We start from the raw sequence: 26,535 nt of genomic DNA on the forward strand, positions 1-26,535 counted from the left end.
AAATTTACCTCTATTTAAATCATATATACTCTCTAAAATCACAAGCTCAATAAAATTATAACTTAAAAAAACACACCAAATAATCACTATACAACCGCCCGTTCTTTAAAGTTTGAACGGGCTCAAAAGCTAGTTAACAACTGAATAAGGAGGTCGGAGTAGTACATACTACGTACATCATTAGCCATTTAACCGCCACGAGTGTATTAGGAGTATCATAACCAACTCTTGTAACCTCGTGGTCGTACGCAACTACACAAGTGAAGTCTTAAAAATCGGTAACTTTGTAGACTCGTCGTATTACGGAGTAGAATTGAAGAGAGCAGAGAGTCAGAGACCTATTTTGACAGGAAATCTTTTACCCAAAAATGCACATAATGAACAAAATCTTGTCTTTGATCTTCATAATAGATTCTCGAAAATCGAGATGATAAAATTGAGTATCAACATTTTCTACAGTAGAACGAACAGAACCCCATTTATTTCTTCTCTTCTTTTTCTCTTCAAACCCATAAACCGTCTTCTACTTCTACACAAGTCGCAAGGTATTCCTACTTTCTTCAACTCTTTTTCAACATTTTTTTATTTATTTTATTTGCCGTTTACTTTCGTATTTTTCATGTAATTTTGGTGTTTCTTGATTTCAAGAAACAAAGTTATTGATCTTTGATTGTGATGCATGGCCGAATTATCAATTTCGTATTTAAATTTAGGGTCTATATTTAACTTGATTGGTGTAGGGAAAACTAATAGGTTTTGAGTTTTTTAAATTTTTGAATGATTTTTTAATTTTTACATATTTTTTTACTCCACTTCCATTAATTACTGTCTAACTAAATTTCATTAAAAAAAATTAGTTTGATTATGTAAAAGAGTAGATTTTGATATGTAGAACTGTAGAAGTAGTCTGATCATTAACAAGAAAGATTAAGAGTAGTTCGAACTTTACTTGAATTGATGTAAGTTTGGTGAAAATCAGAAGGAGATCACATTAAACTCTTAAAATTCGTTAATTTTCATCTAATTTTTTGGTAAATATTTTGAAGAAAAAGGAAGATCACAATAGACTGAACTCCAAGTAGTATTAAATAATGGAATTATACTATAGATATACATCTCTTATTGTACATTTAGACCTTCTTTAGACCTTACGACTAAATAGCGGGAGCTTTGTGCACTAGGTACGACCTATATACATCTCTAAGTGTAGTGAAGATGATGTGTTTTGTAGAATGTGTGTGAGTAACAAATAGTGGAGATGAGTAGGAAAATTGCCTTGATTTTGACATCATCAAAGAGACAATCTAAAGCCACCTTGATTTTCATTTTGGGGGGGTGAAAATCACATATTGCATCGGATTTGTGTCGTGTTGGTGTGATCGTGTTGATTTTCATTTTGGGGATGAAAACCACATATTGCATCGAATTCGTGTCGGGTTGGTGTAATCGTGTTGATTTTGTTGGTGTATGAGGTGTTTGTAGCTTTGGCTACCTAAATGTTTTGATCTTTGACTCCTTTCTAATACGTTTAACTATCGAAAAGAATAGGTGGTTGTAGCGGAATTGAACAAAGTGCAGTAATGGGGTGGAATCAGTAGTTTTAGTAGATAAAGAAGGAAGAGGCAAGGATGTTGGATTTAGAATTATGGGAACCTTAACATACATGGGAATAAGGGGAAATGTGGGATGGGATTAGGGTTTGTGTTTGGTTCGAGGAAAACCTTCTTTTCCATGACAAACAATATTTTCATTTTCACTGAAATAAATTAGTTCAAATGACAAGTACTACATAAGAATTGTGGGAATATATCAATTGTTGGTCATTTCATCCTGCAAATATACAACAAAATTTTCTGTTTAAACATTTCTCGTAGTTAGATATGAATCTCTTTCGCCTGCTCATTCATATTATATATGTTTGTATACTTACAATATACTTGTGCCTGTTTCCAGCTTCAGTTTACATTGAGGATGGAAACAGACGTTGGAGATTGGCCAATAAGACAAAGAAGCAATCGAAGTGGTTATTGTGAACGCGACCAACAAAAGTGTTTAAAGATCATAGAGCCTAATGATCATGTGTGGTCTACAAGTTTTGGTTCTAGGTTCAAGCAACAAGTGGATGATGATAATACTGAATACCCTAGAACATTTCACACTAAACATTCTATTACATGGATAAGATCAGTGAATGCAAGGCCAAGGGAGAGTTACATTGAAGATTACTTGGAAAAGGATGTAAATCTCGGTCAACCAGTTTCACGGTCAGATTTTCATCAGAGAAGAGGACATCCTAATGATCCACCTTGTAGTAGCTGTGAGTGTTTACAATTTTAATTTTAGCATAAATTTAATTGTCAACGTGACAATTGATTCCAGATGGAGGGATTAATTTAATCGTTTTCTATCTTGTTCTTTAATCTTTTTTAGATCACCGGACAGAGGATGTGGTTCCTGATCAACCATTTTCACGATCAGTTTTTTCTGAAAGAAGAAGCAAATATTCTGATGTTCTGTCATACGGTAATATTCTGATGTATGTTCTGTCATACGGTAGGTTCAGTACAAACTTTTATATAAGACGGTCTTATACAAAAGACCACCTTGGGGTCATATAAGTTAAGCACTGAAATCAATTAGGTAAGCACTGAAACCAATTAGTTAAGCACTGAAACCAATTAGTTAAGCAATGAAACTAATTAGTTAAGCACTAGAACTAATTAGTTAGCAATCAAAGTGGTCTTTTCGGTAAGGTGATCTTACACAAAAGTTGCCGTTATTTCAGCACGTTTTCTCAAATCAACCAGGCTAGAGTAACTATTCTAAGTACTTCCTTTATATCGTTATAGTTGTTCCATTGTTAATTCAAGTTTCACTAGCAGTATGACAAGTAACTTTGGAGAAAGGTAGGAATTGTTTGCCTTTCTAACTTGTTTGCTAATCTTTTTTCAGATTACCCGGATGAGGATGTGGTTCCGGCTCAACCCTTTTCACGACCTGAAAGAAGGAATAGATATTCTGATTGTCCATCTTATGGTAAGTTAACTTATGAATGTGATTATTGCGTAAGCTTGTTTGCAAGTTAATCAGAAGGGGAAACTAATTTAAGTACTTCCTCTATGCGGTTAATATAAACTACCCTATCAATTGTCGAATACTTATATAAGCTACAGTATCAATGTGACAATTAATTAATTTGTTTGCTAATCTTTTCTAGATCACTTAACAGATCCTGTTCCGGTTCAACAATTTTTACGATCAAAATTTCCTGAAAGAAGGAGCAGATATTCTGATAGTCCTTATGGTAATTGTGAGTGTTATTATTTCATAAGTTTGATTGCAAAATTAATCATACAGGAGAAACTAATTAAAGTACTTCCTCCACCCGGTTATAGCTGTTACATTACTAATTTTATAATCTTCTTTAGATAGCCCAACAAAGGATATGGTTCCGGCTCAACTATTTTCACGATCAGACTCTCCTGAAAGGAGCAGATATACTTACCGTCCAGCTTATGGTAATTTTGAATGTTTTTATTTCATAAGTTTATTTGTAAGTGATCAGACAGGAAAGACTAATTTAACTACTTCCTCTATCCAGTTATAGTATATTTCGTATATTAATAATTTAAATAACACTATTAATGTGACAATCAATTTCGGACAAAGGGAGTAATTGTTTGCCTACTTAACTTGTTTGATAATTTTCTTTAGGTCGCCAAACAGAGGATACGGTTCCGGATCAACCATTGTCGCGATCAAATTTCCGTGAAAGAAGAAGATATTCTAATAATAGCCCACCTCGTAGTAGACGTGAGTGTTATTCCATGAGTTTATTTTACAATTTAATCTAGTCAGGAGAAACCAATGTCAATAACAACCTTTGTCTATGTTTAGTAAGTCATGCTGTTAAACATACCCTTTCAACGTGACAATAAAATCATTGTTTTGCTTCTTAATTTGCTAAAATGTATTTTTTTAGTTCGACGAGACTCATCAACATATGAAGACTATAATGATGAAGCAAGACCGAATTTCAAGAGAAAGCGTCACGAGTATCGTGCAAAACGTTGGGAGGACACAGAAGAACATAACCGGCATGGTCTTAATAGATCACCAAACAGGCAAAGTATCGCTGCTTCAAGGAGATCTTTCAAGTCAATGACAAATTTTAGAAAGTTTGATGATCAACCTAGAAAACAAGTTAGACATACTATAAGTAGTAAGTCGGAGGTACCTTCTTATCGTTCGAAAGGTAATTTAGTTAGCTACATCCTGCTTGTTAATGACATATTTCGCGTAACTAATTGATGGCCAGGATTGTGTGTTTGAAATTGAATTACAAAAATACTGAAATTCACTTCCAGGATTTGCTCCTGCACCTGTTTCCAACTCTGCAAAGGTGTTTGAGACGAAATGCTCGAAAGGCAACGGAGAAGTTGATTCTGCTATTAAATCTTCCAAAGATAATGCAGAAGCTAAGTTGAAGGTTAAAACAGAATCATCAAAAGATATTGCAGGAACCATCCTTGCTAAGAAGCTTGTAAGAAAATCGCCCAACAACGATAATGCAGAAGCTAATCTTGGAAAGAAGCTTGCAACAAAATCATCCAAAGAAAATGCAGATGCTAATCTTGGAAAGAAGATTGCAACAAAGTTATCCCAAGAAAATGCAGAAGCTAATGTTACAGAAAAGCTTGCAACAGAATCGCTCAATGATGATAATGCAGAAGCTAGCATCAGTAAGCTTGCAACAAAATCATCCGAAGAAAAAGAAGAAGCTATCCTTGAAAAGAAGCTTGCAACAAAATCGTCCCATGAAAATGCAGAAGCCAACTTTACAAAGAAGTTGGAAACCAAATCATGCAAAGATAGTGAAGAAGCTAGCTTTACAAAGAGGCTAGAAACAAAGTCTTCAGAATCAGATCATAAAGAAGTTGAACCCGAAAACCAGGATGGTGTACAACATGGATCATTGTTATCAGATCATAAAGAAGTTAAACGGGAAAAAAAGGATGGTGTTCAACATGGATCATCGACGTTATCAGATCGTAAAGAAGTTAAACTCGAAAAACAGGATGGTGTACAACATGGATCATCGTCATCAAATCATAAAGGTCAGTAGATTTCCTTTTCATAATCTTATCATTCCATATACTACGTACTTTGTTATGCATGCATGTTTTTTTTGAAGTATCTTTGGCCATTTGAACTATTCCAATATGCAACTTGTGTGACTGGTTTTCAGTTACAATAAAGGAGGGGTAAAAGGTGTTTTTTTTCAATAGGTAATTAGATTCTATGCAGAATTGTCATGGTTGAGAATTTGTTACGGAGTATATATAGGGTACATTGTACATAAGATCTAATACAACCTAGTACATAGTACGAACTACGAAGTACATTATTATTATACTCTATTTCGTAAAATCGTTTGACGTTTAGGATGGGTACGGAGATTAAGAACGGGGGGCTGAAGCGACTCGAATATTAGAGGGGGCCAAAGGAGGCTATACTAGTATCGAATTAATACTCGCTTGATAGCCTTTTAAAATAGGGAAATTTGGGTCTCTAAGGGGGCCATGGGCCCATGACATGCTTTGGCCAACATAAAGCCTCGCATCCTGTTATGAGCAGTTGTTAAAAAGTAACTGAAAGTGGGTAGTATAGATATAAAAAGAAATGTTGGGAGAGAGGGAATATCATCTATCATCTATGACAAGGATATAGTGACACAAATATAGAACGTTGGCCTTAATTACTATACTGTGGAATTTTTCCTATGATGGTAAAAAAGTTGATATTAAAAGGAAAAGGAAGTGAAAGTAGGAAGTTGACAAAGAACACCCAAAATGGTACGTACACTATTTATTTACTGTCCTGTGATCAAATACTCTACACCCAATTACAAAAACTAGTGAAAAATGTTACTCCGGAGATAGAAACTTAGGGAGCGAAATTTCGGCATGTTGTGATGTACATCACAGGGCATTTTGTGTACCATTCATTAAAAGGAAAGTACCATTTCATTAAACGGAGTACCATTACGATAAAAACATGTACCATTACGATAAAAAATGTACCATTACAATTAAAACATGTACCATTAAAATTCAATTTATTTACAGAAATGCCCATGTGATGTGTTTTGAAACACATCACAGCATGCCGAAATGACTTCCTCAAACTTACAATAGCATGAACCTTATCCAGCTTAATAAAGAGTCGAGAGTATTTATTACCGAGTAGTTTATTACTGAGTAGGCTTCAACGAGAAAATGTACAATGTGTGATTATGTAGACTAGTAATGAGTGGTTGCACTACTTTCTAACAGAACATTAAATTGAAATATAAAAAAAAGCAAAAAAAACATGTACAAGGTTTTAGAGGAAAAATAAAACTGCACTTTAGTACTTCGTATAATATATTGGCAAAGGTTCGAAATTGGCGGCTAAATGGGTAATTAGTTTGAATTTAATATTTTATTTCTATAACAAAAGGTAATTTTTTTTTAAAATAAAATACATAGGTACTTGATTTGCATTTAATGTTATTATGAATTGTTGTTTTGTTGTGTTTTCGACACATTTTCTTGTACGAAATGTTTGGAAATATTTAGGACAATTTCTCTATTAATATTTCTTTATAAGGGTAGAAATTATGGGACTGAATTTAATAATTGAAGAAATATGACGGTTGTTTGGGATACTCAATTAGAAAAATCTATATATCTATTACATTATATTAAAAGAGAAATCAGGAATGGCCGAATGACATGCCATTTCCTAGTGTAAATTTTTCCCGCCGAAAACCATTTTCTAAAAACACATTTATTTTTATTTTTATTTTCTCTCCTTTTGTATAAATGTTTATCTATGGAAAAAAAGTATAGGATTATAGAATATGACATTATTAGACAATTTTGGTAATAGTTTATTCAATTCGTCATATCAATAATAAAAAATATCCGTACTCAATATTTTGGACAAAATAGCATATTAATCATATCAAATATTATAGTCAAATCATCATATTAAACATATAAAATCTATAATACGTAGTAGGGAAAAAATTATATATTATATCATAAAATAATACGTTCGAGATTTATTAATTAAGTAATAGATTTTCAAATATTCGTGCGTGCACGGGACTAATCTATAGGGATGTCAATGAGCCGATTCACTCGTGAACAAGCTCGGTCAAAGCTCGGTCATTAGTAAATAACACGAGCTTGAACAAAAATTTTGACCTCGTTTAATAAATGATACTAGCTCGAACAACCTATTGTTTGGCTCGTTTAGGCTTGGGAGCAATTCCTTCATGTTCATTTCCAAGCTCGTTCGTGTTCGTTTATAAGCTCATTTAAAAGCTCGTTTATATTAAATTTCTAAAAAAATGTTTCTATAGTAAATATAATAAAATATTAACAAATAATATATTATGATGTTATTCATATGATTATGTTAAAATTAAGGGTAAGAAATTAACTAAATACTAATACTACCAAAACTACCAAAATCGTATATGTTTACTATTCTTATTTCTTCAATCAAAGATATATTAATATTCTTAAAGGTCAAAACCTTTAAGTTTATGTTTTTATGTTTTATAATTTTTGAAAATAACATTTCTCTTATTAATATGATCTTTAATATCGATCTTATTTGTTTTTTAAGGCTCGTTTGTTAAAAGCTCGTTTATTAAGGCTCGTCTGCTAATAGTTTGGCTCGACTCGAGCTTGAACTTAGACAAGCTACTCGTGAGCTAAGCTCGAACAACGAAAAACTTAAATGAGCCAAGCTCGAACTAGAAAAATGAAAGTTGGTTAAACTCGGCTCGAGTTCGAGTACGGAAATTTCTTATCAAGCCTAACTCGAACAATCAAATACTCGGCTCGTCTCGTCTCGTCCCGTAGACATACGGAGGGAGATGTTTTGAATTTTTGTTTAAGATGTGAATTTTAAAAATCGAGCGATTTCCTTCAATATTGCTTAAAGATCCAATAATTCCCTAAATACGTTACTTTTTAAGTTATTTCCCACCATACCGTCCACGTAAGCAAGGGAGAAAAAGAAGTATTTTTTTTTTTCCGGTTCAGCATTGAACCGCCATATGAGATAGCGGTTTCGTTTTAAAGCAAACCGCCATCTCAGATGGCGGTTCAATGTTATAAACCGCTATCTCAGATAGCGGTTTGCATTAAAACATAACCGCTATCTCAGATGGCGGTTTACTTGTAAATTATTTTTAACATGAATTACAGTTTAAATAGAAATATAATTTAGAAGTAACCTCTTGTGACATCAATTGTGTCTGTAGCTCAGTGGATAGAGTGGGTTATTTCCATGTAAGAGGTTGTGGGTTCAAATCCTACCTAATGTGTTTATTTCTTTTTAACCATTTATTAATATTAATTATAAACATTTTCAATTTTACCTTATCAAACATTAGTGTCTGTAGCTCAGTGGATAGAGCATTTGTTTCCTAAGTAGAAGATCGTGGGTTCGACCCCTAGCTAATGCGGTTTTTTTTTTTTTTTTTACCATTTATAAATAGTACGTGATTATAAATCGCTATCTCAGATAGCGGTTTACTTAAGTCAACCGCTACCTGAGATAGCGGTTTAGTGTCGCTTCGTTAAAAAAAAAAAAGACCGGTTTTAATGCTGACGTGGACGGTATGGTGGGAATTAAGTTAAAAAGTGACGCATTTTGGGAATTTGACGTTCTTTAAACAATATTGAAGGAAATCGCTCTTAAAAATCAATAAAGGAATCACAAATTCTTATTTACAAGGGTTGTACAATAAATATTGTACACCGGAGTAAAAGTTAATTAAAAATGCGTAAAAGTTAAGCTTATATATGTAAAAGTTATCTATTTTTTAGTGATAATTTTTTTCATTTTAATAAAACTTATTTCTTCAAAATCACTAATAATGTATAAAATTAATCATTGAACTCTTTAAAATATTTATCTATCAACTTTTTTTACTAATATAAAAGTTAATCAAAACTAAGTTAAAGTTACAAAAAAAATAGGTAAAAGTTATCTTGGTGTACAATAAATTAATTGTACACCTTGTGCGTGCAAGAACTTTTGTACTCCGTAAAAGAATAGAAAGATAAAAGAAAAATGATTCAGGTAAGAAGCGGTCCCACACTCAAAACTACGAAGTTCCGCGTATCAAAAAGCCGATAATAGAAAGTTTTCATGAAAAGCGACAATCAGAGTGGCAAGATAGCGTAAATAAGTGCGAATAATAAGGTCAATTGAACATTGACATGGAGTAAACGCCAAAGACTAAGCGGGTCTCGAATCGTCAGGGGGTAAAAACGACAAAACACACATTTCTTCCTCCACCTCCACGGCTCCACCCTCTCACACATTCTTTCTTTTTCTTGTTCTTTTGCATTTCTGCTACCACGGAGCAAGCACTGGTTTTACTACTAATGGCGATTCGCTTCTTCCCTTCTTTGCTGCATGTAACATTGCGACGCTTTTCTCTCTCCTCCTTCAACTTCTCTCTCTAACTTCTTCTCTCTTACCGCAATTGCATTTTTCTTCAATTTCCTCTCTCAAGTTCTCTCTCTAGTCTGTACGATCAGCTCATCACTTGCCAATTTCGACGTTTTCCGGCTTTCTAGGGTTTCAATACCTCCGTTTTTTTCTGGTATTGTTCGTTTCTTGATAATTCTCTACTATTGCGGAAAATTCTCGCTGTTATGCTGTTCTGATCAATGTATTCTTATTTTGACTTAAATTTTGTAAATAAAATAAATATTCCATCTTTGCGTGTTTTTTTTTTGCTTCTATGTTAATCAAGTTAGTTTTAATATTGTGTGTGAGGCATTTGTGATCAATATCTGTGATTTTTTGGATTTTCTGTTGTCGTGATTGGTTAATGTATTAGTTTTTTAAGTTGATTATAGTATTTTTAAACTATAGAATCGGCTGAATGTTGACATTATGCTTTCAATTGAGTGTTTAAAATGTGAAATTCTGTCTGTGGCTGTGGTTGTCGTCGATGGTGGATGAAGTAATTTGACCGATCTAACATTTTAACCAGATATACCAATGTCTTTTCATATCAGCAATGGTGGAAGTGTGGAACTGCTGGAATGTGAGTTTAGTTATAAATGTTTGGTGTGCTACTTTCCGCAACTTAAGCTTGGAAGGACTTATTTGATATGGTAGTGATTTAAGATGAAAAATTGGGGTGAAACTTATCTAACAATGAATGTGGGAGGTTTGTGGTAGGGTTTGAGGGTTTAAGCATGTTACGGGAGCAGGTTCTGCAGGGGCTTCTCATGCCAAGTTTTCTTAACCATTTATATATGAATGGGTGTGTGAATAACTTGCTTAGAGAATTTTATGTTAATAACAGGGAAGTGCAGGAAATATGTACTTGTAGTAAATTATTACAAGTTTTATCAAAAGTTCAAACTAAGGAATCTAATAAAACATGAAGAAATATAGGGAAGGTGATTAACTCGGTCCGGTTCAAGTCACAAGACGACGTGTACCCCTGGAGGAGATTTTATGACAATTCAGTGTAATTGTTTTAGACTCAAGTTGTGGAATAAGATGGGGTGGGGGTGATTGACCTTTTTTAATTCATTTCGCTTTATATATTAATGGTTTATATCAATTATGCATGTTTCTACCTTCCTTTATCTCATGTTTTTGTTAGCATGTCTATTACTGTTTAAGTTTCTACTTCTCTTCACTATCATGTTTTTACTTAACTGGTCTCCAGCTAGTCTGTATGTTGAATTTCCTCCCCAGAAGCAACTCATGCCAAAACCCATGTTATGGTTGTGGTTCCGTTTTTCGATCGTTTTACTTATTTTTGTTACTTTTCCTTTTGCTAGATTCCGGAATGACGAAATTGAAGACCAAGATTTCTTCTGAGAAAGGCAAGTTTATTATGGAGTATCAGTTAGTTGATTATTTGGACTTTGAAAGCTAATAAATTCGTAAAGTTTAGTTGATCACTTTCAAAATTTGTAATTGTGCTTCATTTGTTCTTTTGCAGATGCTTCTGTCTGTCCTGTTAGACTTGCTAAAGATTGTAAACTTATTTGTTTTGCAAAATGCACGAATCCACTGATTCCTCCCATTCAGCCGTATGTGCATTCTGCTTACTTGCATAGTTGCATCGTGCTGGGCATAGTATGCTTCCTATTGTTATTCATGATAAATGTTAGCCAGATTCAATCCATTTTTGTCAATTGTGTTCAAATCAAGGGCCACCTTGATGTTTTTATTTGTGTGCCATTACTATTCATATTATCCCTTTGGTGATATTTGGAGGGCACATTAAATTGTAGGTTTGTCTGATCCATATTAATAGACAAATTCTTAATTGCACCAGGTGTGCAATAAATATTGTAATGCGGACATGAAGTTACCTCGTTTAAAAGTTTTTTATTTTTAAGTGAGATTTTATTTCCTTTTTGATAAAAATTATACCTTCAAAACCACTCATAATGTACAAAATTACATGTAACCCTTTAAAAAGTTTTTCCATAAAAAATTACTCAATAATATAAAAAGTTAACCAAAACAGGTTAGAAGTAATTATAAAAAACTAGGTAAGAGTTATCCCGATGAACAATAAATTTATTGTACACGGGATGCGTGCAAGACCTATTGATTAATAAAAATTGTCAATAAAAGCTCTCCCATGTGTCTCTTAATGTTGAAAGGTAGATGTTGAAAAAAATATCATCACGATTCTTGCTTTGCCATGTAGGTTAAATATATTGCACATATCTGCAGAAACTTATCTTACTTTCTTTGTGTAAAAAGATGCTTACTCACTTTTATTTGTGCATGACTTCTTCTGGAAAAAAATCAGAATGTGGATTTGCTGGTATTTACTGTCTTACTTCTAACGTGCAGATCTTCTTCTTGGAATGTGGATATAGTTAAGAGTAGTTCCATAAAAGGTCTTCATGAGTTGCCACGGTTTCCACTTTTTCCATTTTTCAAGGCATCGAATGAGAGATCTGAATCGTACCAGAAAAGTGAATGGATAAAATTTTTGACTTTTCTGTACAAGAATGATAAAGTAAGCATTACATTATAATCTTTTTGTTTCTGAAGTTGTGATAATGTCTCTCTGTTTCTTCCTAGTGCCTTGTCTGACTACTTTGGAACATGTAAAAAACTGATAACAGTATGTTATGTATTGTATTTTTAACCCTTCAAAGAAAGTTCAATCACATATTAGATGCATCTACTTTTGTGAACTGAAGAACGTTCATGCAAACTTTCTTTGAGGGCACCTAGACAGAAGCATATTATTGATGTTCTGTTATCATTCTTTAAAGGTTGCAACTGTGGAACTTCCGAACCTGAAGGTTCATGTACACCCCCCTAAACGCGACTATAGCGTAACAGACGGTGGCTTGTATTTTACCCATGCTGTGGCAGCTTATGAGTTGCGGGAAGTATGTGACACCTCTGTTGACCAAAGACATGCAGCATCAGGTGAGTCCTCCTCTAAGTATCACAAAGAACTGATTAGATTAACTAGAAGAAAACTATGAACGGAAAGTCTGATAAAGAACAGTTGTGGAAAAATATAGCTCATAGAAACGCCCGATATCGAGAACTGTGAACAACAACAGTTATAACCTTCAAGGTAAAGAATGCTCCATGGTTGTCTTATCTTGTCTTATCTATAAAATTTAGAATGAATTTTTTTTGGTCCTCAAAATATAGAGTATATCTCCAGCTATACATTAAACTCGTGAATGAGAACTTAAAAACCTTATTAGACATACATTTTCACGTAATGAACCATTTAATTACTTGAGTAACTGGGATCCTATCTTGTGAAAACATTTTTTGTTGGATTACTAAGACTTAGGTGCTGAGAGTCATTTCTCTTTCTGCCTTTTATGCTATCAGACTGTGACTATAATTTTTGTGTATATTTGGTTGTGCTGAAAGCTCAAGGTAATGGAAATTGTGGTTATTATTTGAGTTTGTGTCCTTTGTGGTTCTCTGTTTCTCCTGATGCTTATATGAAACATGTCGTTGCATTTGAGTCAGATGCATATGTGAAGGGAAGTAGTTCAGCTGAAAAGGGGCCTTGTTCCTCTATCTCCAAGTGTAATGAGGCAGTCCATAGTCGTCAGCCCTTTTCCGTGAAGGAAGATGTTTCCACAGAAAGGACTTTTGTTCGTACAGACCCAAGTTATTTGAAAACTCTTGGTCAGGCTCATTCTGGCTGGATCTTTGGTGCAATTGCGGAGCTTGTTGATAATTCGAGGGATGCAAGGGCATCAAGGTCAGTAGAAATGCTGTGTCTTCAAGATCTTCATGCTTGTTTAATCTTTTGCTTCCATCTGTGTCTTCCAAATGAGGAACTTATTGAGTAAAGAAAAAAATGACTTTTGAAGTGTGTACTTTATGACTTCTGCGATGTCTTTGATTTTGATTGTGTGTATACAACGGGTAAATAATTTTATTCCCTCTGTTCCTAACTAATACGAAGTACAAAGTATGCCACAGTTTTGCTTAGGCCATCCCATAATAATTTAGTAAGTTCAAATTCTAACTTGCATGTGTTCTCCCTAAAACCTACCCCTATGTGGCATGTTGGAAATATGAAAACTTGCATAGAGAGATTTTGTGGTAGTTCAACCTATTTGGCCTCAATCAAATGTGGCCTATTATTTAGGACAGAGAGTATTATTTTGCATCTTATTATCTGTTGTAGTTTCCATTATTTATTAACTTTTTTTAACAGGCTAGAGGTTGCTATTGAGACTATATTTGATAAGGCTGTGGGCTCTGAGATTCCTATGCTTTCTATAATTGATGATGGTGTTGGAATGAACCACCAAGATATATTGAGGATGATTTCATTTGGGCACAAAGTACCAGATGATGATAATCAAGACCGTGTTGGGAGATTTGGTGTTGGCTTTAAGGTATTATCTTCTGATCTGGAAACAGCCGTATGTTCCATTTATCAGACACGTAGCATCTTTTGTTAAATACGAACTAAAGTACCAAACAAAGGTTGGAAGCTAGACATTAGGAGATTGGGCAATGAAGGGAAGAGAACATCTGTACTAATATTTTAAAACATGAAAACTTGGATAGTTGGATGCCACTTTTCACTTTCTTACAAATTCTATTTTTATTTTCTATTTGAAAAAACAATTAATATCTTGCACCAGGCCTGACTTTGGGGCGGTCCAACCGGACCACAAAATTTTGGCGCCCAAAAGAACTTTTGCTAGTTGAACCTCAATTATGTTATATCTGATATATTTTTAGTTGCTTAGTTCAAACAATAAATGCACTTGTCCTAGTTGGTAGGGAGGTATGTATCTGGGATATGACACCCGAGTTCGATTCCTGCCCCATGTACCTTTCCTTTTTCTTTGGGGTATGATGAAAAGAATCACCCATTTTTGTGTCTATCAAACCTTTCAATTCATTTTTGTAAAACCAAGCCACATAAAATATTACATCATATATATAACATTAATTTGGCTCTATATTTTTTTATTCACAAAACAATATTAATACTATAGTAATTATGCATTTTATCTTAAATAATTCTCCTCAAAATTTATAGGCCCTAATATTTGAATTTAGCACAGGGCCTCCAAATTTCCGGAGACGGCCCTGTCTTGCACGATCCTCCTCAAACTTTTGATATCCATAACCTCCTCATTCATCAATAGTCAATCACGTTATCAGTAAATTGCCCCTTCAACTTCTATATCAATACCATTATACAAATTTGTTTAAAAAGTAGAACTCATGCATAGCACGGGCTAAAAACTAAGTAGAACTCATGCATAGCACGGGCTAAAAACTAAAATACAAATGTAAAAGTTGTGTCTTAACTGAGATTTTGTTGTGAGCAAAAAAAAAAATCAGAGTTTTCGAGCCCCTGTGTCATCTGCTGTACTCAATTTTGATTGGATGATAGAATGGTTTCTTTTGCTGTAATATCTGCTTGGAAAGCCTAGCTCCCTGACGCATTTATGTCTGCAAGTGACTTTAAAGTCAGCATAAAGTAAGGTCTAGGATCTCCAATTGGGGGGTCATCTTTGTTGCATAAGAAATGTGAATGAACTGTGTGGAGTATCAAATGAATTGAAAAGTATGCAACACCAAGGAAGGGGGTTGTGCCGCACCCTAGCTCCTGACGTTTCATGAATTCAGTCAACCTTTTTGAATATCTTGCTTTTGTTTGTTTGGACCATGGAATCATTCCTCTTCATCTAATGCAAGATTTGTTTTTCTATTGTCAGACAGGTTCAATGAGACTGGGGAGAGATGCTCTAGTCTTAACACAGACAACCCATTCTCGTTCTGTTGCTTTTCTTTCGCAATCGTTGAATGAGGGGAAAGACGTAAGCCACCATCAACCTTTATTCCCCCCCGCCCGCCCTACCCTCACCAATTCTCTGGGGTGCAAACTCTCTGTCGGTCTTACTCTTGCTTTGTGTGTATTCACTATGTTGTAATGTTGCAATTCTTTTGCAGTTATTAAATGAGGGTCATGTGGCCCTTTCTTAAACTTTCGGTGTAACCTGTCTTTCTAATGACTATGTGTCAACTCGATTTCATTTGTGTTGCTTTTCTTAGTAATCATCAAATGTGGGAAAGGATATAAGCCTCCACAACACCCCCCCTCCCCCTCCATATGTTTGTGTGTATCGGTGTCTTGGGATCAAATAAAAGTTCTGCTACATACTGTAATAAAGTTCATGTTGGAAAAACAAGATTCCTATAAATGTTTTGATTAACTGCTTCTCTGTTTTCTGTCTGTGTGTGTGTGTGTGTGTGTGTTATTAAGATGCGGTATTGATAATCTTATTTTCGAGGCATTTTTAAAAACATTATTATAAAAGCACCGGCGGAGTAAAATAAGGATAAATTGTTTTTTACCACCCAAAAATTGTTTTTTACCACCTAAAAAACTAAAACTTGTATTTTACCACCTAAAAAAAAAAAAATCAAAACTTGTTTTTTACCACCTGTGATATAGTTATTGAGGCCCACTAATTCAATTTCCCTCCTAACTTTTTACGACCCTCTATGATTTTCTTTGACTCTTTCACCCTCCTCTCTTTACTAACATTGAACTTTGTCAATTTTGTGAATTAATGGGAGGAAAAATTAAGTGAATTCATGCAAGAGAACCAAGCAGAGGAAGGGAAGGGATGTTAAATAGATGAAATTGTGGAAGAAGAGAAAATATCAAAGGCATAATCGTTATTGTGGCTCCTCACATTAACGATTTCATCTAATTTCCATTTTCAGGTGGTAAAAACACAAGTTTTATATTTTGTTTAGGTGGTAAAAACAAGTTTTGGTTTTTAGGTAGTAAAAAACAAATTTTCGATTTTTTTAGGTGGTAAAAAACAAATTGTCTGTAAAATAATGACCCACAATTTTCTAAATTTCCAACTCATGCTGAAACTGCCATAATGTGCAACAAGTCAACAACACATTTAAGATGCTGCTTCTGCAAGCCCGTGTCCCTCACAGAGATAACCACATTCTTTTTTCCTGTGGACTATGTAAAGTATATTTCTTTTTCATGTGGACTATGTAAAGTATATTTTTGTTTGTGTTTATGGTTGGGTACACTGCCTGTGCAGTTTCTGGGTATATGTTTGTATGGTTTTCAAAATGGCTTATGAACAATGCAGAATGTGGAGATACCTGTTGTCAGCTACTGTCGGCAAGCTCAGTGCATGGACGTTGATACAAGTGTACAGTCTGAAGCATTAGCACAGCACAACTTGAATGCGATGAAGGAGTTCTCACCATTTAATGAGTATCTAATTGGGGAAAAAGCTGGCCTGTTTGGAGGAAATACAGGAACACAGATCTATATATGGAATCTTGATAAATGGGGATCAGATTATACATTGGAATGGCAAGCAGGCATGCGTGGTGGGAGCTCATTTCACCAGGGTGACATATTTATTCGTTCTAGACGTGTCAGAACTCGTCCTGGACAGACAAGTCGAAAGGTTGGAAGCACATTCTCTTCAAATATTCCTGCTGATGATATTGCTAAACATGCTGTAAAATAAGTGGTAAACAATGTTGCAAAATTTTCTTAGTCTTGTAGGCTCACAAATCTTATTTGTGTTATCATTTATTTATCAATGTGCATTCTTTGCCTTTTTTGGATTGTATTTCTGTCTTTCTTTTTCGACGTTGATATTTAAATTGTTTGTGGTGTTCGTGGTCAGTCAACCAGATATATGGTATCCGATGCTTTCAACTTTCATGATGATTATGGTAAATGCTTATTGCAGCTTTTCTCCACCTGTTTTGTTTTCCAGGTTCTTATAGATTATTCACTTCGTTCTTATTTGGAAGTCATATTTTTAGAGCCTAGAATGAAGATATATGTTCAAGGCTCATTGGTAATTTCCACTAACTTTACCATCCTATTTTGGTTCCTTAATTTCTATTTGGTGATTGGGAAATTGTACTCCGTTTGACAGGTTAAAAGTCGGCCCTTGTCCAAATCTCTAAATAGTACCACTTTGATAAATGGAGAAATAATGGGCAAACAAGTTCAGCTAACTCTTGGTCGCTGTCAGATAGAGTGGGATGAGGCAAACAGTGGAATATTCTTATACTGGCATGGCCGTCTAATAGAGGTAAATATGGACGGCTGAAGGTTGAAAGCTTTAATGTTTTTTGCAAGCTTCCCTTTTTTCTCTGATGGGTTTATGACGTGCTTTTAGAATGGAAATGCATGATTACGGTGTTGGTTGGTCGTCCAAAAAAAATTAGATGTCACCAAAATATCTTTTATCAAAAAATATGAGTTGTTGATGATGCGTGTGGTCAATGAAATATGGCAAAGAAGCTAGTAGGATTTCTGATTCTCAAAAATCTTACCTATTAGGCTTATCTTTTTGAGTCTCCTCTTTGAGGCTGTTTGGTTGATATAGGATGTTTGGTTGTAAGGGGCTGGCTGTTGCCCAACTCCTTTTTCTCTTACTTTGGTAATAATATAACTTTAAATTGCCAAAAAAACAAAACAAGCAAAGAAAGAAAGTGCATACATGGTCTGAAGGAATCAAGGACAGAACTGTTCACTGTGATTCCGCCATAATATCTTTTAGCTTTTTGAAAAATTGTTTCTGCAAAAGGGGGTTTTCATCCTGCTTTTTCTTGCCTATCTTACCTCAAGAAAACGTCTGATGGTTTAAACTATTGATTGAGCTGCTGTAATTTCCAAGGATTGTATTTATAAATCCCGCCCCCTCCAACTCCCACCAAAAGCTGCCTTCTTTTATCTCACTTTTTTATTTTCTTTCCAGGCATACAAGAGAGTCGGTGGCATGATTCACAGTGCTGATATGGGTCGAGGTGTAATTGGTGTTATCGATGTAACTAAACTGATGGTAAGCTTTTTTCCTCGAGCAATTCATGCCATCGCACCAATGCTTCTGGTGAGGCACTTGCCTAAGGTGGAATAGGGAGCTTGTAATACACAAACCTCATGCCTATGATTAAAACAAATATTTTGGGTTTTCATTGGACACTTGTTCCTGGAATCTGGAGGCAATATTCTTCATGGAAAACAAGAAGTACAAGACAGTTGAGCTTATTAATACTTCCTCCGTTTTTTTACTTGCACCGTTTGCAATATTACACTATTCACACTCTTTTATCATTTTTTGTGTTTTATACATAATGATATATAGTCATGTGCGATCTTGTTAGATTCGTCTCGATATATATTTTCAAAATAATTTTTTATTATTTTAGCTAATGTATAATTAGAGATATTAATGACTAAAGATTTGCATTGGCAAGCGTGAAACATCAAATGGTGCAAGTAAAAAATGTGGAGGTAGTAGTATTACATTTTTGTGCAAATGAACCACAAGGGCATTACAATCACAAATGGGGGAGGGGGGGATTTGAACTTGTGACTTATTCACCTATTGTAAGTCTTTAATTATTAGTTTGATTGGGTCTGCACTCTGCAGTAATTATTTTCCCAATAATTCTTCCTGGGTAATCTTATCAAACAATTATATATGTCTATAACTCTGTACACGTCATTATGTTTTCATGTCGTCTGCAAGCAGTATATATCATCTGCCTGTTGCGTCTAGTAAATTGTGAATACTGTGCGGTTAAACCATCTTTTATCCTCCTCTTAAACACAGGATGATGGGAATGGTGGAGTTTGGGTTCATAGCAACAAACAAGCATTCCAAGATTGTGAACCATATGCTTTGCTTGAAGAATGGTTGGGAAAGAAGGCAGATGAATACTGGGATGCGTATTTTGATCCAGTACAGCTGGTATATTCTTCATTTTATACTCTTATGCATGTATGATTTTGCTCAGTTTGGCTATCCTAACGGCCCGTTTGGTAGCCGGCCATAAATGGTGTCATTGGGAATGAATTTGTATATACATTTGTAAGGAAAATTAATATTCATTCCCATGGTAATGCTAGTTCACTCAAAATTATCTTTTTTTCTTTATAAATTTCCTTTGCCATCCATTTCCATTTGAGGAGTGGTATTAAGAGGGAATGCAAATTTTATGAAGAAAAACACCAAATTTGAGACAAATTTCATTACCATGGACATCGTGATGTTATTTTCTTGCCAAATAGCACTAAGATTTATTCTCATTCCCACCATTTATTACCTGCTACCAAACCAGCCGTAAGTCTCTGATTAACAGTGGTACAACTACATTTTCTCTCCAAAACTGGCAAAGTGATTACTCGTGTGTTTAACTCTTTTTAGTTTTCCTGTATTTTTCATTCTCACCTGAGAACCATTTATTTTCTAGCATGATAAGAACCATTTATTTGCTAGCATGGTAACCACTTTTGGCTTTAGCCCTTGGATTAATTAACTTAACGACCAAGGTAAAGAGAAGAGCTAGCTAAGTTTACAACAAATGAATGGTGGAATTATGTCCCTCAGTAATGGAAATTGTTGCTCTTACGGAAATCTAGAGATGTAACTAGCTCCTCGGGCATCTTAAAAGCCTCTAAACTCACTTTTATGTTCTCCCGCCTTGGTACTTGCTGTATCTCTGCAACTTCGCATCCGCTTTGTCAACTGAAATCTAGCCTCATTGTTGGCCAAAAGCAATACTCTTTGGTTGGCATCAGGACTTTAGAATTCTGTCCTTTCATGCAAAATTTATCTCTGAATTCTCAAATTTTCCTTTTGGGTCGTCCCGTCCCCTCTACTATTTGAAGCTGGCAATAAGATTTTGGCAGAAAAGATGAGGAAACTCTGGGCAGGGCTTGTTGGTGGGTGCTTAAAGCCTGAAGGTGATAGGGTTGGAAACGAGGGGTAGTATGAGTAGGAGAAAAACTAAAGCGATGTGTTGAAGTGGTAGTGACAGGTGGGCCACGAGTAGCCTCAGAGCAACAACCTTAATTTGACTTTCCAGTGACCATCAATCTGGTCTATTGTGGCTGGATGGGGTCGTGTTTTTCCCTTTCAAATTGCTATAAACTGGTTATTGCATTATATGCCTTTGATTGGTAGTTCATTGTCAGCTCTCATGCTTCATATTTTTGTGAATGGGCACTTTAAACTTTTTCTTATGGTCCATTACTAGAAGAACTATTTCATTATCATTTCTTGTGTGCTGATAATCTCTTCTTGTTGGTTATGTAGCATTCCAAAATTGTGAACCATGTTTATGTGATCCTCTTATTGTCAGCTTATGCCATTGCCTGATGAGGTTTGCGTTATGTGGTCAACTGATAATATAGTATGCAGTATTACTTTATTGGTTATTATGTTGCTTTAGCAATGTCAACGTGGCCAGATAAACTAGTTTTTTGGTCATCATGTATGATTTTTTGTGTCTGGGGATATGGGATACAGAATCCGAATAACAGGTCACCTTTTCAAGTGCAATCACTGTGCGAATTCAATAACCTATTTATCGGGCTGCACTACTTGTTTACTGCTCATTTCATAGTAAAATCCTTTCCAGTCAATGTATAATATTTAGATCACCTTCAACTGGCTAAGTCACTGAAGGTTATATATATAGTGGAGCTGGTGCTTGATAGCTCATAAAAGTTCAGGTCGTATACCTTGTTTTCTGAATAAAACCCTTCTGTCTTTGTATTTGTGTCAGAAAAAGGGCAATGCTCGATACAAACCTGATAACGAATGGGTGCAGTGTGACAAGTGTAGGAAGTGGAGATTGTTAACTGGTAGCTCCGGCAGCAAGAATCTACCTAAAGACTGGTATTTCTCCTACGATGTCTTCTTTGAATTTAAATATACATGCAAGTCTGATCTCACAAGCCTGACCCCCATAAGGATGGTCTGAGTTTCAAAATTAATCTGCTCCAGATTTTGGTGAAAGTTATACGAGTGATAAATACAAAATTGTCTTGGGAAAACAATATTTTTTTAAATGACGTTCTCTTATTATTATGTTGTCTGATCCAAGTGTTCAATTATGTCTTTATGTCCTGGTCATTGTTTATAGCACCATCAAAATTCCTTCAAACTTTATCGCTGTGCACTCATGCAGTCATGCTGCTGAAGGTTTGATGAACTGGCACATAAATTTGGTTGAGAGATTACTACCTCCGTTTCAAAATGGTCTTTACACTTTCTGTTTTAGTTCGTTTTATAATGTTCTTCACGTTGTACATTATTCTATTTTTTGACACGGAAATTTACTATCTTACCCCTCTTACCCCAATAACATTTATAATTTTTCACTCACTTTCTCTTACTTTATCCATTTTTTTATTACACCCACGGTGACCCCCACCTTTTTACATATCTATATTAATTTATCTATATATATTATATCCACCCACATTTTTACACACTTTTTCTATTTTGTCTTAATATTATTTTGATCAGCGCGTCTCCTGTGAGACCAGTCACACCATCAACTTGATGGTGTGACGAGCGCGAAACCAATAGCGTACCTCCCCTAAAACTATATAAAAAAAAGTAACAGGTCTAAACTATAGAAGTAACATACCTAAACTAAAAAAGTACCTCCTCTAAAATTATATATAAAAAAAAAGTAACATGTCTAAACTATAGAAGTAACATAACTAAACTAAAAATGTACCTCCCCTAAAACTATTCTGTATAAAAAAAAGTAACATGTCTAAACTGAAGTAACATACCTTAACTAAAAAAGTACGGTACCTCATCTAAAATTATTTTAAAAAAAGTAACATGTCTAAACTATAGAATTAACATACCTAAACTAAATACCTCCTCTAAAATTATTTAAAAAAAAGTAACATGTCTAAACTATAGAAGTAACATACCTAAACTAAGAAGGTATCTCCCCTAAAACTACTTCGTATAAAAAAAGTAACATGTATAAACTATAGAAGTAACATACTTAAACTAAAAAAAGTACCTCCTCTAAAATTATAAAAAAAAAGTAACATGTCTAAACTATAGAAGTAACATACCTAAATTTTCAAGTGTGAACTGGTCTCCCCATCAGTTGATGGTGAGGACAGTCTCATATAAGAATTTGGGTATTTTGATACGGAGGTAGTATATACATTATTTTAAAATACTGATTTTGACGGTCTGTTAGGGAGGGGGGAGGATGGCCAGCGTCTTGACATTTTCATTTCATTGTGTTACATTTAAGTACAAACTGGTGGGCCACATTAAACAGACCAACCTTCGAAAATCGCATTGAACACTATACAAGTACACATTACACTAAAACATGTTGTCACCACTATGGGAACTGGGGAAAGAATTGTTCCAAAATCAGTGTTTCATGGATAGAAGTTGCATATTACTCCCTCCGTATTTATTTAAGAAACACTTGATCGGGCACGGGTATTAAGAAGAAGAATTGAATGAAATAAAATAATAAAGTAAGTGGGGTTGGGTAGATATTTTAATAAGTAAACAAGTGGAGACCATGTCATTTGGGGGGTGGGAGGTAGGGTGGGTTTATGAAATTATTTGTTTAATTGGATGGTGGGTCATAGGGTAAATTAGATGTATTATTTAATTAGATGGTGGGGTTGATAAGTTACTAAAAATGGCAAGTGTATCTCTTAAATAAATACGGCCGAAAAAGGCAAGTGTATCTCTTAAATAAATACGGAGGGAGTAAATTTCAGCTGTATACTTTACTCATCATTATCATTACCCCCAATGCCTCAAAGAGGCTCCCGCAAGAAGCGGGGTAGGGGGGGGGTCGGGCGTACGCAACCTTACCCCCGCAATTGCAGAGAGGTTGTTTCCAATTGACCCAAAAGCGATAACGGAACGACCATCTTCTACTTCATGGAAAGGAAGCGAAGAGGTTTTAAGAGCCATTTTGATTTAGTCCATTTCATCCCAGCCAAAAGAACAAATGAATCTTTGGCTCCATCGGAAATGGCATAGCTGTATACTTTACTGTACTTGATAATTTGCTATCACCAAACATACGAAAATTTAGCTCCAGGTATTAACATTTCAAGATGGGTCATGGAAGAAAAATCTGCACTCGTACTCATAGAGGATTCAAATATATGCTATTGGGTATTGTATAACTCGTTACTTCAAAATCCTTTGTTATAATGGGCAGTTTGGACAATCTAGTTCTCTAAGATCTTGCCATCTTTGTGAAGTCAGTCTTGTAGATAGATCCTAGTGTGGCCCTTTGAGTAATTGAAGTATTCTGGTATATATTAGATGGTTCAGAATAACTTTCAAATGTTACTTTGTGGCATGGTTCAGCTCTTACTCTTCCCTCGGTGGCCAAGGACTCTAGTATTGTGATAATGATATTATGTTCTCTTATTAATTGCATTTTCCTCTTTTCTTTGTCCCCTTTTTGGTTTATTCTACAGGTTCTGTTACATGGAACCTTTCAACGGAAGATGTGAAAGTCCTGAAGTAAAGCCTGATCGTGGAGTTATCACAGTGGGGCTGAAGAGGTCATCAGGTCATGATCCTAGCATACCTGCGGACTGTGAAGGCATACAGATTGATGAAAGCAGCAAACTTATGGCCGAAGGTACCTACTTATTCTGCCTATCTTTCTTTTCTTTTTTTGTAATTATATAATTTTCATAATGAAGGACGGTCCTTCCTTCACTTACTGAAATATAAAAAAATCTTTAGGTTTCATCTGAACTGGTTGCCTAGTTTCCCCCATGAACATGAAGTCGAAGTTGTGATTTTAAACAGATACAATAACACTATGTTGAAATTTTTTACTCTTTGTATTATCCTGCACACCACTTGGACGAGTATCCAACACCTTGTGGGTGTTTTGTAGCAGTATGGATCTACCAGTTTGGTGGAAGGAGGGGGTTAAGAGGGTTTTTAGAACCCCATTCAATGAAGAAGGTGTTTGTTTGGATGGAAATGAATGAAACCCATGGCCCCTCCTCTATCTCTTGCCTCCGCCACTCACTATCCTCTTTTCCTCTTCCCATTTTCCTACTTCAGTGCTCCTTACAAGCTCCATCAACTTCCCCAATCTCCTTTCTCATGACTGCTCATAGCCCCATACCAAAACCCGAGTATGAAAGTTGAGCTTGACAGATCCATGTGGGACCATTTCCTATTATTTATATTCCCTGTCTCTTTAAGTGAGTTTGAGTTTTGAGTCCCAACGTCTCTGTTTCAAGTTCAACACCCATTATGCATATAGGCTACCTCTTTTGCAATTCACATAAATGGATATACGTCTCTGTTCCCAAGTTTTGCACAATTATTGATGAATTTTTATAAAACAAGTTCAATGCTTGTAAGCTTTTTATAGAATATCTAACTACTGAAAACAGGTGGGGCAGGGTAGAGATGCAAACTTTCGAGAACTCTTTGTCTTGAGTTCCTGTGCCTCGTCCATGCCTGTGAGCGATTGACTATCCTCTCAACCAAATTTGCTACTTGATCAAGACTAACTGTTTGATCCAACATATTATTTTCTTCTTCCTATACTTTCCACTTGTGGTGTTGTCAAATATGTTCCCTCTCATTCTCTTTTAGCTTATAAAGGTGACAGCTAGTATGGAGTTCCTGACAGGTGGTAACTTGTTCCATGTTGATTTTGACGTCTTCTTAGAGATGACCTTCTTAAGTTGTCGGGAAACTGGGCGCTGATGAAAAATGTTTCATTTGAAGTTCAACTCACTAGCTCATTGAAACAAATGTGCTTCGTGTTGAGATTTATTTTTCCACCAAAAAAACGTGTACTTTGAAATTCTTGATTTATCTTATACGGATTATATGTGCATTTTTTATTTTAGGAAAGGGTCAAGACAAGTCAATCCAACCAGCGACAGATGATGAAGAGATTATTGCCTTTAAAAGGCGTAGAAGAAGTGCTCGAACCGGTAGGAAGTATATACAGGATTAATGAGTTTTAGCTGATTTTTGAACTAGTTGGTAGGTAAGAAGGGTGATATGTTAGTACTTGCCATTTTGGGCCTTTTGGCTTGTATATACCGAATGGTGCATTGCAAATGTTTTGTACAGCAGGACCAACGTACAGATTTACGGGTATATTCGAATCAGGTGAACAAATGTAAAGTTCATTTAGTTTAATTGATTTTTTTGACTAAGCTTCTCAGTGAATGGAGGTGTAAAAAGTAGTCAAGACTCAAGACTATTGTATTGACTTTCTCAGCTGGTGCTAAATTTTGTTTGTCTATGCAATGGTTTTGTTCTTTCTAGAAAATTTACTACTTCGCGTGAAAACAAGATTATGTTATTAGACTATTGTTAACCATGTGGAAAAAAAATCACCATCCCCCTCTCTCTACCCACTTTCTCACTCATCATTTTTCATTTTTCCCATTAGCAAAAAAAAATCCCTCATCCCTCTCTTATCCATGAGCAAAAAGAAAAACTATTCACTCTCTTTTTCTACCCCTGCTTCTCTCTAATAAGTAATAACAATAATAATAATAATAATAAAATAAAAAATTAGAAAATGAGTAATTAAGTTTTTGATACATATAATTGTAAATAAGTAAATTAGAGAGAGAAACGTTAAAAAAAAATTGTGTTAAATTATACTCCCTCCGTATTTATTTAAGAGATACACTTGGTCGGGCACGGATATTAAGAAAAAAACATTCAATGCAATAAAATAATAAAGCAAGTGGGGTTAGGTAGATATTTTAATAATTAAACAGGTAGGGACCATGTCATTTTGGGCGGTGGGAGGGGTATTAAGAAAAGGGATTTCCCGAGGATCTAAAACCCAAATCCCTTTTGGAGGCCAAATACCTCCGATTGATCTACTACGATAGTTCGAAGAAAGCAACCTCCAGAACCGAAGGAAGCTACGATTGCATCTTTAATAGCCAAAAGCTGGTCACGAAATCAATCCTGTCACCAAGACGGGAAGGATCTATGCACGACCTGACCCAAGAAGAAAGGGTTGCCGATCAAGCGGGGAGATGGTGGCCATGAAAGCCAGAAGTGGATGCTGATTCTCTCTGAGTGCTAGTCGAGATTGCTGATTAACTAAGGAAGGGGCTTAGCTAACTATCTTGTCTCGCCTATA

At 35.1% G+C, this 26,535-nt stretch overlaps 1 protein-coding gene across 4 annotated transcripts; it reads left to right on the forward strand.

The window, feature by feature from the left end:
• The first annotated feature begins 311 nt into the window (after positions 1-311).
• On the forward strand, positions 312-25,674 carry LOC110794155 (uncharacterized). Of its 4 annotated transcripts, none has more exons than XM_056840770.1 (24): positions 312-545; positions 1,954-2,317; positions 2,431-2,523; positions 2,953-3,036; positions 3,218-3,310; positions 3,429-3,518; positions 3,715-3,813; positions 3,983-4,255; positions 4,368-5,117; positions 10,878-10,922; positions 11,042-11,132; positions 11,911-12,079; positions 12,342-12,501; positions 13,069-13,306; positions 13,769-13,952; positions 15,294-15,395; positions 16,701-17,027; positions 17,346-17,429; positions 17,511-17,669; positions 18,339-18,422; positions 19,197-19,334; positions 21,154-21,266; positions 23,864-24,030; positions 25,271-25,674. In XM_056840770.1, the coding sequence occupies exons 2-24, from the start codon at positions 1,972-1,974 to the stop codon at positions 25,378-25,380; spliced, it is 3,999 nt and encodes a 1,332-aa protein (XP_056696748.1). In that variant the 5' UTR covers positions 312-545; positions 1,954-1,971; the 3' UTR covers positions 25,381-25,674. The 4 variants fall into 4 exon arrangements, with proteins under 4 accessions (XP_056696748.1, XP_056696749.1, XP_056696750.1 ...); XM_056840771.1 differs by having other exon boundaries at positions 3,218-3,304; XM_056840772.1 differs by having other exon boundaries at positions 3,230-3,310.
• Positions 25,675-26,535: the final 861 nt, after the last annotated feature.

The sequence above is a fragment of the Spinacia oleracea genome, chromosome 3, assembly GCF_020520425.1.
Source record: "Spinacia oleracea cultivar Varoflay chromosome 3, BTI_SOV_V1, whole genome shotgun sequence".
NCBI lineage: Eukaryota > Viridiplantae > Streptophyta > Magnoliopsida > Caryophyllales > Amaranthaceae > Spinacia > Spinacia oleracea.